Source organism: Taeniopygia guttata, chromosome 2 (assembly GCF_048771995.1).
Source record: "Taeniopygia guttata chromosome 2, bTaeGut7.mat, whole genome shotgun sequence".
NCBI classification, from domain to species: domain Eukaryota; kingdom Metazoa; phylum Chordata; class Aves; order Passeriformes; family Estrildidae; genus Taeniopygia; species Taeniopygia guttata.
Genome location: NC_133026.1, coordinates 146469179 through 146485513, shown reverse-complemented (window position 1 = coordinate 146485513; position 16335 = coordinate 146469179). Strand labels below are relative to the sequence as shown.

Genomic DNA, 16335 nt, shown 5'->3' with positions numbered 1-16335 from the left:
ACTTTTTTAGCTTTCCCAAACTTTGTAGCATTATTGCATGAGAAGATAAAGTAGAAATGCAGGTTGGAAGGATCTCACTGAGAGACGTCCAGAGATGAGTATTGTTTGTATGAAGAGGTTACCTCTGAGTGAATGGAGAAATACCGTTCCTCTGCATACCACTAAGTATGCAGAGGAAAGGTCTAGAACTGAGTTCACTTTGCACTGTTAACAAAAGCAGTTAGGGAGTATCCCTTTACCTTAAAAAAAAAAAAAAAAAAAAAAAGAAAAAGAAAAGAAATAGCACTGTTCAACTAAAGACAAGAATGAGAGACTCTGTGGTAATCATGGGAAAGTCAGGAGGCAATTCCCTTACTCAGAATGTGGTAGAAAGTAAAGGAATTAGAAAACTATGAAAAAAAACGGCCTATTTGTGTAAGAACATTTTGCTGTCCTGCTCAAATGTGATATTAATGATGGAACAGCAATTACCAAGAAATTTTGAAAGATGTATATAACATCTGAAAATTAGTTTAACTGATGGGGCATATACCAAGCCAGTCTGCTTGTTATGTGATTCCTTCTGCACTCAATAGATCTTTGTGATTTAGAATAAAACAAGATCTGGGGATTTAACTAACTTATTTATATAAAGAGATAAATAATTAAGTTCTTACTGTTTATACAGCCACCCAAATAGCTTCACAGGTGAGAGAAAACCTTGTGTTAGTCTGAGCTCTTTAAATAGAAAGCATCTCCCAGCCTGCAACAGGATCTGAGGAGCTGTAGGAGTTATCATGCAACTTGAAGGAACAGCAAGGGGAGAAAAATACCCTCTGGTGCCCCATGATACCTCTGGCACCTTCTGCCTTGTATTTACTCTTTCCATCCTTTATAACTCTGCATTTCTATTTCAGGTGCATACTGAAGGCCTAAAAGGAGAGGAAGTAAGAGAGACTCAATATCTCTTCTTTCATTGCAAGGATATTTTAATGTAATTCTGTTGCCTGTTAGGTTCGATTTTCCTTTAAAATAGTACTTTAAAGGGAAGGTGGATGGAAGCATTATCAGGACATCAAGAAATAAATTTTCCTATTGACAATGGAGAAAATAACAAAGAAAGGAAAAAAGACAATGTCATTTTCGGATGTGAATCTTACATCAATGAGGAGTATGAATTGTAGAGTCAGCTATGCAATTCTCTAAGTACAGGGATGTGTTAACATTAATGTTAAACTGTATTTGGGTTTTATGCCTAGTTTGTGTCTGAACCTGGGCACTCAAACAGGGGGGACATACCCATTGTGTCAGTCTGTTATTCCTATGTATAAAATATGCAAATTTTGATTTTTTGTTGGTAGATCTGTAATTTGCATTTAGCTGTTACTTAATACAATTGTATGCATCATGTAAATGATACTTTAGAGCCCTTCAGAGCTCTGTTGGCTTGGGGGAAATGCTGGTGAAAGCTGCTTATGCAAAAAACTGTTGTTCTCCACCACCAAACCCCAACCCTGAGTGTTTTAGTGGAATATCCAGGATATCCCAGGGTCTTCAGTAGAGTCACTTCCTTTGAAAAACAGAGAACCAGATATGGATAAGTGCCTGTTGAGTGTGGGTGGATCAGTCTGTCTGCAGCCTAGTGAGTGCTGACAATTAAAATAGCCAGAGATTAAGGAGAAAAACAGCTGGTCTCTGCACTGGTTCTTCAGGACTTGTGGGCAATATGGTGGTATAGGTCCTGTAAAGATAGAAAACATGTGCCTATGCACATTTTCATAAAGATATTTTAACACTTTTTAAAAAAAACCCAAACATTCCTGTAGGGAAAGCCTGGGCCACGAGGACCACAAGGCCAACCTGGACTACCTGGACCTCCAGTAAGTAGTTTCTCTCACTACTTGCAATTTCAGAAGCTGAAACTCAGGCTGGAGTGAGGTATATGAAAATCTTATACATCATTCAGGCTCTAAAATATTTAAATAGTGCCCACAGCCTCCAGTTTTGTTCATTGCTGAGAGGAGGTGTCATGCTGAGGATGGCCTGTCCAAACACGGGGATCTGACAACCAGGACATGGGCAAGTTTGCCTTAAGGCTGCTGTCATGCAGAACCTGATCATTTTTCTATTTCTAATGTCCTGAAGAGCTGTATGGGCATTCAGCACATATCAGAGAGGCACTGACTGATAACTTGTGAGCTGTCATGTCATGAAGGTCAGGGAGTAGTTGTTGTCAAAGGGGTTGGCATTATGCCACAAGGTCATGGCTGAAACATTTTCTGGATGAAAACTAAGAATTGAGTATGTGTGTTTATATTTCAACACAATTTTTAGAACAGTTTGTACATGCAAACATTCTTACTTCTGACTTAAATTGTAGCTTATTCTAGTTATATTTTATGACCCAGCTCTGCAGAATGTCTCAGTTCAGACTGTCACTGCTTCATTTGCAAACATTCTGTGTTTCCTCTCTCTTGAATTGCTTGTTGTGTTTCACTTTTGATTGGCTTTTGTAAAATTGATGGCATTGTGAAGGGGTGTTACTTAGGTAAATCTGGTTTGAATTATGTAATTTAAATATAGCTGTGTGCTCTGTATTTAATCAGAGCATTGTCACTTTATCTTGTTTACTCATTCTCTTCTGCTCACAGGACAACATAACAATCAGGTAAGAGTTGTCTAGGTAGCCATCCAGTAATGGTAGCACAAAACAGCTAGGAAATCGTATATAGTTCACTAGTTTTTCTTATTCTATTAACTTTCTAAATCTTCTCACTTTTAAAGGGAGAACCTGGTCTGGAAGGCAAGCCTGGAGTCCCTGGTTTGCCAGGTCAAAGGGTGAGTAGCTTCTTTTATTTAATCTGAGTCTCAGGAGGCTCGGGATAGCTTTGTTTTATAAAGTTTGCTACTTTCACACACCTTACATATACTTGTCTACTTATATAAGAATCCTTGTCTATCTATATAAGAAAGGCCCAGATCATTTCCCATATTCCTTATTCATTGTACAGGAACTTTCAGTACCTCTTGGAATTGACAGGTTGAATGCAGTGCAGGTTCTTTCTTGCCATGTGCTCTCCAGTATTCATATCTGCTCCTTACTGCTAAGGGGGTGCTTGATAGGACTCTGAGTGTGCAGAACCACTACTAATGTGGTCAGTTTGAAACTTGTTGTCCTGGAAGTCAAATGAGGGTAAAGATTCTTGCAATATTTATTATCTTCTGTCCTGTTTGGTCTGCACTCAAAAAGAGCGTCCCCAAAAATGGTAGTTGGTGTACTATTCTCTGCCAGGAGCTTAGTTTTCCTATGTATGAAAAAATATTGGAATTCTTTTTGACATGGAATTATATCGTCACATATTTAAGTACTGCTTGAAAGGTAAATTTCATAGTGGGCCTGATATTATTACACTCATGCTCTGAACCTGCTTTTCCTTGCTTGAGCTTGTTCATATGAAGAACATTTCACTAGACAACACAGAATCGGAATATCCTGAGTTGGAAGGCACTGATAAGGATCATCAAGTCCAAATCTCAGCCCTGCACAAAGCATCCCAAGAATCCCACCATGTTCCTGACAGTATTGTTCAAATGCTTCTTGAACTCTGGCAGGCTTAGTGCTGTAATCACTGCCCTGGGGAGCTTGTTCCAGGGCTCAGCCACACTCTGTGTGAAAAACCTTTTCCTGATACCCAGCCTAAATCTCACCCAGTTCAGCTTCATGCTGTTTCCTGACATCCTGTCACTGGTCACTAGAGAGAAGAGAGCTGTACCTTCCCCTCTTCCCCTCACAAAGAAGCTGTAACTGCAATGAGGTCTCTCCTCAGTCTCCTTCAGGCTGAACAGACCAAGCGTCCTCACTCACTCCACATAAGGCTATTCTTCTTGCCCTCCTCTGGACACTCTCTAATACCTGTATGTTTCTTATATTGTGGCACCCAAAACTGCCCCCAGCACTGGAGGTGAGACCACCCCAGTGCAGAGCAGAGTGGGACAATCCCCTCCCTTGCCTGGCTGACAATGCTGTGCCTGATACCCTCAGGACAGGGTTGGCCCTCCTGGCTGCCAACCCTGGCTCCAACTTTCCACTAACCAGGACCCCCAGGTCCTGTCCCGTAGCTGCTTTCCAGCTTTATTCTCCAGTCTGTAGATCCAGGGCTGCTCCATCCCTGGTACAGAATCCAGCACTATGGATTCACACCAATCACCATACAATTGGTGATTGCCCAGTCCATTTGTCAAGGTCTCTCTTCAGGGCCTCTTTGCCCTCAAGGGAGTCAACAAATAAGAGTAGAAGTGAGATACCTGCCTGGCATTTTTGGAGGCAGTCACTTGGGTCTCAGTACTATTGTTTAATGGGTCACTTTTTTAAGTAGCCACAGAGACTTGATGATAGCTCACTCCTTAAAGGAGATCACGGGGTTTGCCTGCAGTGCTTTGAGTCAGCACCAGCGCTGTTCTCAACCTGTGTGAGAACCTGTGAGCATAGGAGGGTGATGAGCAAACAGTACAGGAAAAAAATATAAACCTTGCTAAGAGGTTTTCTACAGACTGTCCGTTGGATTGCGTGCTTTAAAATTTAGCTGTAAGCACGAATTTTAGGAATCTTCTCCTTGGGAAGATAGTGCATGCAGCTTTTAGTCAATGCCTCAGCAGAAAAGGGCATTTACTTCCTTTCTTCTAATTTCCTAGACGTTAGAAAATATGACTTTAGCAAATAACTCTGCAGTGCTTTGCTCCTAAGTTGGTAAGTTAGGAATTATTGTGGTTTTAAAGCCTGCTGTGAATGTTGTTTCTTGAATAAGATTAATAAAGCACATTAGCTGGGTAAAGAACAGTGATCTGTCAGGATTTGCAACAGGACAGAAAATGCTCCTGTTAATGATCATTTGATTACAGGTGTCATTTGATCTCCTCTGTCTTTGAATTTTACCCTAGACTCTGTTGTGTCTAGCTAGTTAGTCTTCTCCTAAGGGTCTTTATTAGTCACCAAGCATCTTAGATGAATAGATATATTTTTTTAATTAAAGGCCATTATTCAATGAGATTCATGAGATGAATCAAAGTACTGGGCTTGGTGGATCTACACAAATCCCATCTGGGGGCAGGAGGTAACATTTCCAACCTGAACCAAGCAACTAGGTTGTGTTCATTTTATTAGGCAAAAGTGCCTGGCAGCTGATGATACCCTCACATCAGAAGCACACTGTGTGAAGAAAAGTGCTCTGCTATTTGAACGTGACCTGTAAGAACTTTGAGTGACAGATTTTATTAAAACTGCCTGAAAAAGAACTCTGAGAGTCTTTCACTTTTAGGGTGGTTTTGTGGTTTTCTTCCCTCTTCCTGTCCTTTTTCTTCTGTTAAATTGAAGAAAATTGAAGTGCTTTGGTTCTGCTCTTAAGTCTTTGATACCTGATCTACTGAAATATTTGTTGGAAATAAAACCAAAATTTTTTTCTTGATAGATACAAAAGGTGCAGGCATATGACATGCTCCTGGAAAACATGCAGATCTGTGGCCAGTACAGACTAAACACAGGGTTCCTCTTAAGTGTACTCAATAATTTGGATTTCAATAATTTGCCTCTTTTTTAAACACTACAATTTCGGTCAAGTGATTGAAATTTCAGAAAGAGACCAAGAGAAAATATTTATCCTGCAGCAATCATGAGGTAGGAGCTATTTGGACCATTTTGAGTGTGATGTACTGGACTGCAGCTTAGTTTTATAAAATTACATTGATAAAATCTCTCCAAGTTCAAAGCACAATCAGCACAAAAGAAAAATAATACAGGAATCTCATGGGGTAATAAGAATAAATTTATGAAAAGAAAATTAATGGAGAATATATTTATAATATTACTATATTATAAAGATATTTTCCATTCATTTAATGGACATTTAATGACTGCATTTCTCCATGTTTAAGACTCAATGTACATACATCAGGCAGATAAGTAATAACAATAACAATAACAATAACAACAATAATAATAATAATAATAATAATAATAATAATAATAATAATAAAACTGGGAACTCCTGGGTTCAGGGTGCACTCTGCACTCAGAGGTGCAGCGTTCAGATCACTTGTCAATACAGGAAAGGTTTTTCCCTCTCAGCTATCCTGGGAGATATAAAGTTAACAAATCTGTGGAGGGTGCTGAGTTCTTCCTTTGATGGTGGAAGAAATACAGGTATTTGACTTTCCATTCTTGACCCATCTCTCACCTGAGTGGACTGTTGCATATGATTTTCCTGTTCAGGCCAGTCACAGCTTGAATTTGGAAGTCAACATTATTTCAACTCTTACTTCTCTGTGTATGAACTTCCTGAATTTGAACCACCTTAGGCTCCCAGAATCCAAGGGAAGGAGAGAGTTGACTGGTAATCCAGGGTGAAATGGATAAATAATCCAGGGGAGAGAGAGGAGAATATGTTTGCCTAGAAAATTGGGTAGGGTTTTTGGAAAGAGCTAGTCTCAAGGTGCAGTCTCTATCAATGTCCAGAAGTCCTTGTAACCCTTTACAATTGCCCCAATAATCACTCATGATCTGGCCAACCCTGGTGATATTTTCATCCTCAAGGTACGGAGATGCTCTCACTTCAAAATTTACTGGTGTTATCTAATGCATATGGAGACTGCAAAAGGCTGGAGCCTTCAGGGAGCTCAGACATTGATTAACAGTGCTGGATTTTTTTTCTGGTTTCTCTAGTAATGCAGAGGTAAAGAGACCAGATGAAATGGGTAGTCCTAGTATCTCATCCAGATTACAGGGGAAAGAAAATTGGCATTTATGCTAGCAGTCATATTCATTCACAATTAAAGATGTTTTCTGCATACTTTGTACCAATTCCACCTGTGTTCCTGGGCCAAATCTCAGGGAAAAACATGCTAGGAAAATATGTGTGTTCTGGCTATTGGACAGCAAGATAGGAAACAGTTTTGTGCTGTGGTGCCTTTCAGAATTTCCCCTCCAGCAGAGTGGAAACTACATTTTTCCTTGGTTTCCTGTCCTCTGTATAGTCAATATCTTTCTGATGGTTGGTTGTGTTCATATTTATTTATGGGTGTTTGAAATGTTCAGATGACTTTATCTGGCCTGGCAAACTTCCGCCATGCAGAAATCAGACTTAAGCAACTTAACTAAAACAAAAAAGGAAAAAGTATTGATGCCATAGACTAAATCCAGAGTGAAACTGCAATTGTCAGTGAGGTAAATACATGAATTTCCAATAAAACACACATTTTAAATGATGCTTTTGTTCAAATTGCTGATAAAGGCAAATAGGATGTATTTCATATTGTCAAAAGATACACAATCTTACAGATTTAACTGATTCTTACTGTAGGTAACGACGTAATTTTTGGTTTTCTATGTCATATTATTAGGCAGTGTGACATTTCACTGAGTTTTGGTCTCATAGTTGTATTTTCTCCCAGCAAGTATTTCTGTCCTTTACAGACATGCCCTGGAGTGAATCTGTTCCAGCACACTGCTGGAAAAGCTGCAGCCCAGCTGGGACAGGAGCACTCTGTGCTGGGTTAGGAACTGGCTGCATGGCCGGCCCAGAGAGTGCTGGTCCAGCTGGGGACAGCCACCAGTGGTGTCCCCCAGGGCTCTGTGCTGGGACCAGCTCTGTTCCATATTTTTATTGATGACATGGGTGGGGGGATTGAGTCCTTCATTAGTAAATTTGCAGACGACACTAAGCTGGGAGCGTGTGTCCATCTGTTGGAAGGTAGGAGGGCTCTGCAGAGAGACCTGGAATGGTTGAATGGATGGGCAGAGTCTAACAAGGTCAAGTTTAGTAAGTCCAAGTGCCAAGTCCTGCATTTTGGCCACAACAACCCCCTGCAAGGTTATAGGCTGGGGACGGTGTGGCTGGACAGTGCCCAGGCATAAAGGGACCTGGGGGTGCTGGTCAACAGCCAGCTGAACATGAGCCAGCAGTGTGCCCTGGTGGCCAAGAAGGCCAATGGCTCCTGGCCTGGATCAGGAATGGTGTGACCAGCAGGAGCAGGAAGGTCATCCTTCCCCTGTTCTCAGCACTGGTGAGGGCACACCTCGAGTGCTGTGTCCAGTTCTGGGCCCTCAGTTTGGGAAGGACGTTGAGATGCTCGAGCGTGTCCAGGGGAGGCAATGAGGCTGGTGAGGGGCTTGGAACACAAACCCTGTGAGGAACGGCTGAGGGAACTGGGGTTGTTTAGCCTGGAGAAAAGGAGACTCAGAGGCGACCTTATCACTCTCTACAATTCCCTGAAAGCTGGTTGTAGTCAGGTGGGGTTTGGTCTCTTTCACCAGGCAGCACTGACAGAATGAGAGGTCACAATCTCAAGCTGCGTCAAGGAAAATATAGGTTAGATATTAGGGAAAAGTTTTAGGAAAAAGTTTTTCATGCAAAGGGTGATAAAGTACTGGAAAGGTCTGCCTGGGGAGGTCGTGGAGTCACCACCCCTGGATGTGTTTAAAAAAAGACTGCATGTAGCACTCAGTGCCATGGTTTAGTTGATGTGTTAGTGAACAGGTTGGACTTGATGATCTTGAAGGTCTCTTTCAGTGATTCTGTGATCTGTTAGATTTCAGCTAACCTCCATGTGGCCCACAATTCCCCTTCAAAATGGGAAATTTCTCTCAGTCTCTCTGTCTGTATAATTATATGTTGCTTTAAGAGATTTCTTAATGTTTTGAAAAGACATGAAGTTTCTCAACATTATACCCAAGGAAAGAATAAACAGCTCCTCTTGCAACTGCCACAGATCAGTGTTCCAGGGCATCAGTCTGGAGACAGAACAGTTGATTGGTGGGACATTAAGGCATGAGTAACACTGTGTTGTTTTGATGGACATAGTTAAGGATGCTTCCTCTGTGCCTGGCACCAAATCCACCTCTGTTCCTGGGACCAAGCCTCAGAGAACAGCACTGCAGCATCTCTCTCATGAGGAAAACTAAGAGAGCTGGGCCTGTTCAGCCTGGAGAAGTGATGACTGAGGGGGGACCTCATCCCTGTCTGAAGAAACGGGTCAGAGCATGGACCAGGCTCTGCTCAGTGTGTCCAGCAATGGAACAAGAAGAACGGGCAGGAACTGATGCCCAGGAAGTTCCATCTGACTATGAGGAAGAACTTCTTTACTGTGAAGTGACTGAGCACTGGAGTCTCCCTCACTGGAGATATTCTAAAATTGTCTGGACACAATCCTGTGCCTGTGCTCTGGGATGGTCCTGACTGAGCAGGCAGGTTGGACCAGATGACCTGCTGTGGTGCCTTCCAACCTCACCCATTTTGTGATTACATAATTCTGTGATTCTCTGTTCTGACCTCAGTGTTGTAACTCTGGAAGGAGCTACCTTGGCATGTAGCTCCCACATGGATAGGAAGCTGGAGATGGCTTATCTCCCATGTCTGGCCCCCCACACCACATCCTGTATGCTTTATTCATAAGCTTACACATTTATTTAAATGAGTATTTTAACAGTGTCATTTGCATGGTCACCTTGGCAGCAGGCAAAATTATCATCTTTAGCTAGAAAACATATGTTAAATCATGTGGTGACATGAGTCCTTCAATTTAAAATGAGATCTTGTTGGCTTTGACAAGAAAAGAAGTTATGGATGTTGAAAAAGGAGAAGGAACATTTATGAATAGTGGGTGTGCTGGAGTATATAATTCAAATTTTTATTAATATCGAGTCCTGGAAATGATTACAAATTCCTTCTGATACCTGAGGACCCTATAATCACTCATTTAATATTCTTCTTAAATTCTTCTGTATATGAATATTTCATTGTTTTAGTGTGGAGGATTGTTGGCAATTGTGTAATGAGAAAAATAATTTAAATAACTGATTCTGACACATCAGATGATAAATCTCAGTCACAGCATGGGAAAATATGATGAAAACTTGTTTTTGATGGTTTAGATTTTTCATTAATTTAAGTCAGCAGAAAGCTGTTGATTATAGATGCTGTTTCTGCACATCTTTCAATGAAGAAAAATAAAGGGAAAATTTTATATTTGATCCTTCACATTATCAGGGGAATTCAACTTTGTTAATTATATTCTCCTTCTGAAAAGAAAATCAGGATGAGAAGTAGAAATGAGGGAGGGAAAATTCTCTCTCTCAGATATTTACATGACTCCTCTTGTACCCTCCTATTGTATTACTAACAGCCTTAGAAATATTAATGATTCAGTGACTGTTACATATGAGGGAAGAAGAGATCATTTTTTAAAAATATGTGACTTACTTAAAGTAACATAGCTAGTCACCTGTTGGGTTAAGAAACAAATCCAAACTCTGCCTTAACTCCAGTGCTTACTCCATCCTTTCTTCCTCATTTTTCTCATGTCGGATCTTTTTCTTCTGAATTACTTGAGATCAAACCCATGGGGACACAGAGTTCCAGCATTGGTACAGGTGACCTTGTCTCAGGGTTGTACTCCATCTCTTGGCTTCTCCTGGCCTCACACCAATGGAATTATCTGGTTCCTTTGAAGAGATATTTTTTACTTGCACAGGAGTCTTTGTGCTCTGCCCTTTGGTGCTAATGCCACCTTTACCTAGATTCCTGTTTCCCAGCTCAGAGCTTGTGGATCTTTTCTATTCAACCCTGCACCAGAGTTCTTAATTATTTTATTTGTTAATGCACAAAGCAGTGCAATGCAAAGCAGAGGAACACTGCTTTACATCTCAGCCCATGTTTACACTTGGCACCTCCCTTGACTGCATCTCAGCACCATGACTTCCTTACCTCTCTGTAGTGGGAAGCCAGGTGGGATTGAAAAGTGTAGGAGATGCCATAATATGTGTGCGAACACCTCTCAACATTACAGCTATTGCCACAATTTTGGAGATACAGGATTGTCAAAGATAAATGGGGTTTCATTTCCAAATGGTGTCGTCTTAATTTCTAGCTTCTATGTTTTGTATACCCATGTTACATTGATTTATCAATTTGTCAGTGAAAGACTTTGGAAAATCAATAGCAGTCTTTGATCTGCTCTCTAATATGTGTTCCTCTGTTGGACATGCAGGGTAAAAAGGGAGAACCAGGATTCCCAGGAATCAATGGTCTGATTGGCCCTCAGGTAAGCGATAATTTGTTCATTTTCCTATAATATGTGTAAAACCAGATTTGGTGGCAACAGGGGACATGGAAGCATACAATGCAGCATGTGTGAACTTGCTCTTTATACTGTATTTGAAATTCATGTTTCTCCCTTTAAGATGCAAATAATTTTTCTTGTTAAGACTGAGAGATGTCTGTCTGTCTGACAGCAATTTCATTTACCTTCCAGAGTTTTTTAGCATCTTGGAACCAGGACAGCTGTGTTGTATGGGATTTCCCCATTGCTTGTGCTTAGAGCAGCATCATCTCAGAGGGAAATCACTGATTTGAGTTTAGTGAGGAAGGGGGATTAAGTTAATCACCCCTTAACACTTTCTTTTTAAAGCTTTTGGCAAATTAGAGCTCCATATTGCATCATAACATGATGAGGGCAACACAGTGTGGTTTATGTTAAGAATTGTCAGAGAGGCTTCAGCTCCACCATGGATCAGCCCGTTCAGCCCTGTGTTATAATAACACTGACACCTCTGATGTAGTTTCTTACTAACTTTTGGAGACAAATTCAGCAGATCTGAATCACTTTGTAGGGTCACCCCTGCAATAAGAAAAATATCCACGGGAATGTCCTAAAACAGGAAAGGTGCAACCTCACACTGAGCTGACCACTCAGAATAAAGCTGAGCATTTCATTTGTTGCCCTTTCAATAGCAAATTAACAAACTGGACTTTGGCTTTAGGATTGTGTCGCAGTAATTGCTAAAGTTTGGGGAAGAATGATGAGCTTCCATTGCTACAGCTGTTGATGTTCTGCAACAAGCAGCACACTGCTGTACTGGTGTGGGGTTTTGATGGTGGTTGCTGCTACCTGTATTCCCCAATAAACATCTCCTGTGGAAAAGCTGCTTGGGTCAGCGTTCAGGGAAAGCAGTCAAGTCAACACACCACACTCACCACGGCAACTTCAGCAAAGAGAAGCAGAAGGGCCTTTTGTAGGGTCAGTTCCAGCAAGGCTTATCCCACCACACTGAAGGGAAACCAGGGTCAAAAGAAAAGAGCAGGTGCTCTGCACAAGGTTCAGTGGGGGAGGGCACGGGGGTGGTACAAAGGGCAGGGAAAAAGGCATTGGCTTTCAGGGGAGATGGGGCAGGGCACCAGGGGTACCACAAACAATGAGGGAACAGGGAAAGGAGAAACCAGGGGAAGTTGAGCAGGTGGGGGAAGGAACTGGGATGGATCAGTGTTAAGTGAAAGTCCATAAGAAAGTCCTTTCTTTTTACCCAGATGGTGTAAACTCTATGGTGTCTCCAAGGCAGGGCTCTGGGGATTTCCCTGAGGAGGAAGGAATCACACTGCTAGAGAGCAGATACTGATTGCTCGTTTATTTGCTCTGGCAATTTATGCCCTTGTAAGCTGGAAGAATGATCTAGAAGTGATTTATGTGACAGGAGTTTTGTAAAGAGCTGTTCACCTGTTTGTGGAGAATGTCAGAGAGGTAATCCAAGGAGTGGAGGCCTCATGCAGGTGAAATTCCTTGTGCCCAGCAGGGAACTGTGCCCTGCAAAACACCACTCGATACTGGTTTTCAGATTTTAAGACTTCTTTTCTTTCAGTATCTATTTCAGCAGCAGCCTGCAAGAATGAAGACAGTATTTCTAATGGATTGAAGAGATTTTAGAATCATAGAATATTCTGAGTTTGAAGGAACTCATAAAATCAAATCCAACTTCTGGCCCTTTACAGGAAACCCCAAGAATCCCTTTCTATGCCTAAGAGCTTACAAGAATGCTTCTTGAATTCTTGAATCATTGAGTCCAACACCCTGCTTTTGTTATGTTATTTTTCTTTGGTTGATTGACTGTTGGTTTTGTTTGGGTGGTTGTGCTTTGTTTTGGGGTTTTTGTTTGTTTGGGGTTTTTTTGTTTTGTTTTTTAGTTTTGGTTTGGTTTTTTTTCATTGCCTTCATTTTGGAGGAAGATTTTCATCCATGTATTATTTTTAAGATACCTGACGGTATCCATTTAAACAATATCACACTTACTTAGCTCAAGTTCCCTGCAAATTAAACATATATATGCATGTGTTAGCAATTTTATAAACGTATCTGTGAAAATTGCTGACATAGGATTAAGTAATTTTCCTTTTTGCACAAGCTAAATAATGTTAGCAACTTTTATGTTAATTAAAATTGCACAAAATGCTTGCCCCATCAAGAGATCCTTAAATTGACTCTTCCTCCAAGCTAACTGCATGAAAGGTAAAATATTGTTCCTATTCCTGCAGTGGCACTCTGTTCTGAACATATTACTGCAGATTTCCATATTTCTCTTTAATGAAAATGCTTACATTCACTTTGTGACAAAACTACTTTTCAGCTTAACAGCACTTTTTGTGGCATTAGATTTTTAAAACATTTTATCAGCATTTTCTTTTCTTTTTATTATATTTTTTTCTAAATTAGGCTATGCCCCAAAAATGCCCAGGAAGAAAAGTGGTTTTCTTATACTGTAGTTACATGGATATTCATTGAAGTTACGTATGGAAGCCTGTGTCAGCTGTTCCTGTGCTGTCCCCGTGGTGTTGAGGGACAACTGATTTGAGTTTGCTGCACATAAACTAGATTAGGGCATGAAAATAGTCTCCCTTTCCTCGTCAATTTTAAATTTATGTCTTGTTTTCTTTTCTGACCTGATTCCCCACACTGATACCTCTATGGACAAGAGGAAGGGGTTGCTATAGGAGCTTTAGAAGGCTCATTGTTGCTGAAGGACACGGGAAAGATCTTCTGAAGTTACTACTGGGCTTTGTCACGAAAAATCGTTCCTGTCATGCTGAGTCCAGCTGTGAAGCCACAGGTCAGGCAGCTGTGCAAGGGAACTGACTGAAGGGCTACTCCTGTGGGTCCCTTCCAGCTCAGGTTATTCTGTGATTCTGTGGTCCAGTGATGAACTGCAGCTGAGATAAGTCAGTCCAGATCTCAAGGACCATTCAAGAGATTATTTGTCAGACCCTGAAGCAGCATCTAGGAGGCAACTTTCCTGCTAGACTGGGGATGTTTTGTGGCAAGAGGGTAGTTTTGTCTCTCTATGCACACACCAACTCAAACCAAATTATAATATAAAAATATTTTTAAATATTTTTTTTTTCTTCCAGATCAGCTGTGGTGTTGAATCTGTCCATCTGCTTATTTGTTTCATGTTGTTTGATCAGCACCTTTAAAAATGAGCATTTATTTTCCAGTCATCTTTATAAATGGTGCATCTTGCAACATCATTAAGCCATGGAATATAAATTCTGGATATTTTTTCCCTCTGGACTTGAACAATTTTTTGGCAGCAAGGACACAGACACCTGAACTTAATAATGTGTTTGTGTTGTTACTATTTATTTGTACTATTTTAGTGTCCTTAATCATAGCCCAAACTTTTATTGCAGTAGGATGTTCAAATGCAGACTGAAAAATGAGCATTTCTGTAAAGAGCTGTAAGCTGAAATAGTTGTCTCAGGCACTCTGAGCTGTATCACTGAGTTACCAGGGCTGGGGTTTGGCTCCAAATGCCAGCACTTTTTGGGTTGAGATTAGGATGCAGGTGCCTGCTCCTGTTGGTGAAGATCAGTTAATGTCATCAGTGGATCCTGAAATTCTCTTAAAACAGGCCCCTACAAATGGCCCACTGAGCCACTGTCGAGGCTCCTGAGCTGAGTGGGTACTTGCTGGCCACCTGTGAGACAGCAAAATACATCAAAAGTCTTTGAGATTTAAAGAAAAATGCCACAGCTCTGCCTTGCAATTCCTCTGGGCTGTTACTGAGGCTTGCCTTGTGCTAGATAACCTGGTGGTGTAAGTCAGACCTGAGAGGGAGACCAGTACAAGCTGTAGCTGTTATGGTCCTGGCTGGCAGTGATTTAATTAGTATAGACATGTCTGTAGGGTGTGAGCTCAAGCCCAGCTTTTCTTAAGTAATTCAGGAAATAAATGATCTCCTCTGAAACGCACAGTGTCCCTAATGTATTTTTTATAATGCAAGTTAATACTGTAAAATGTAAGAAAAGGATGTGGGCCCCAGCTGCAAAGCTCAGATTGAATTCAAACTTTGCCAGTGCTGCTTGGAATTGGAAGATATTGCTAAGAGCGATCTTTAATAAGATCTGTACCTTAAAAAAATAAATTAAAAAAGTCTTCACCTGTGAATATTGCTAATAGTGCTGAAACAAAAGACATTAAAGGAGTTTTTTTTTAGTGTTTTTTCTCATTTGCTGCACTGATTCAGTAAACCAACTCCAAGCAAACACATGAGGAAATAAATCTTCCTCTGTAGACAAAAGACATCATGTCCACAGCTTATACTAAGTAATTAAATTAAACACCGCCTTTCAGTGGAAGCAGGAAACTCTCCTAGAAAGACTGCTACATACAAAGTTAACTTTATTCCATACTTTTAAAGAGCTGCAAAGACAGTTCAGAGAAATTTTTGTTGACAGAACTTTTATTTTAAATTTAATGTTGGTACTCCTGTTCCAATGCCACCTGATGAAATGACTGGAGACTGGATCTGTGTATGAATTATGGCACTGTCATTGATGCTGCCTGTAGGACATATATTGTAGACAAATGCTCAGATCTGTTGGTTCTTCAGGCTTTTAATTTTACTGTCATCAGCAACAGCTTTTTTTATAAGTTCTCTTACCTTTGTATTGATTTGTAAGGCAGGATTTAAGTAGAGAGAGAAACACAATGCTCTAATGCAGCATTACAGGACATATCTCAGTAATAATTTCCATTTTGCATTAGATATAAGGAGATATTTCTTCACTGAAAGGGTGGTCAAGCACTGGATCAGCCTGCCCAGGAAAGGGTAGAATCACTGTCCCTGGAGCTATTTAAAAGAAGTGGCACTTACAGATGTGGTTTGGCAGTGGCTGTGGCAGCACTGGGCTGATGGTTGGACTCAAGGGTCTTAAAGGTCTTTTTCAACCATAACAATTCTCTGATTGTATACTTCAGATTCACAGCAGAAGTGGCTGGGATGAGAAATGAAAAGCAGATTTGAGGATCTGATCCTGGAATCCACTCAGATGCTGTGGAGAAGTGGAGCGCTGGAGTAGCAAAGGACATAGTGAGAGATGTGGGCTGCTTCAGAAAAGTGGCTGCATCAGCTTCATTTCTGATGGGAGAGGAATGTAAATAAAGGAAAGACAGCACAAAGCAACAGGAAAGGTCTGTGGGGTCTTTCTAAGAGGTGAAATTGTTGGGAATGTCTTTGAAGTGGAGACGAGAGAGTGGAAG

The 16335-nt window shown here is 40.8% G+C and overlaps 1 protein-coding gene across 1 annotated transcript in view; it reads left to right on the top strand.

Moving 5' to 3' along the window:
* COL22A1 (collagen type XXII alpha 1 chain) overlaps positions 1–16335 on the top strand; it is a 192740-nt gene that overhangs the window by 106019 nt on the left and 70386 nt on the right. Inside the window, exons 20-23 of the mRNA XM_072925037.1 lie at positions 897–926; positions 1806–1859; positions 2764–2817; positions 11017–11070. Of these exons, the coding sequence (XP_072781138.1) occupies positions 897–926; positions 1806–1859; positions 2764–2817; positions 11017–11070 (192 nt within the window). The remainder of the gene's footprint in view (positions 1–896; positions 927–1805; positions 1860–2763; positions 2818–11016; positions 11071–16335) is intronic.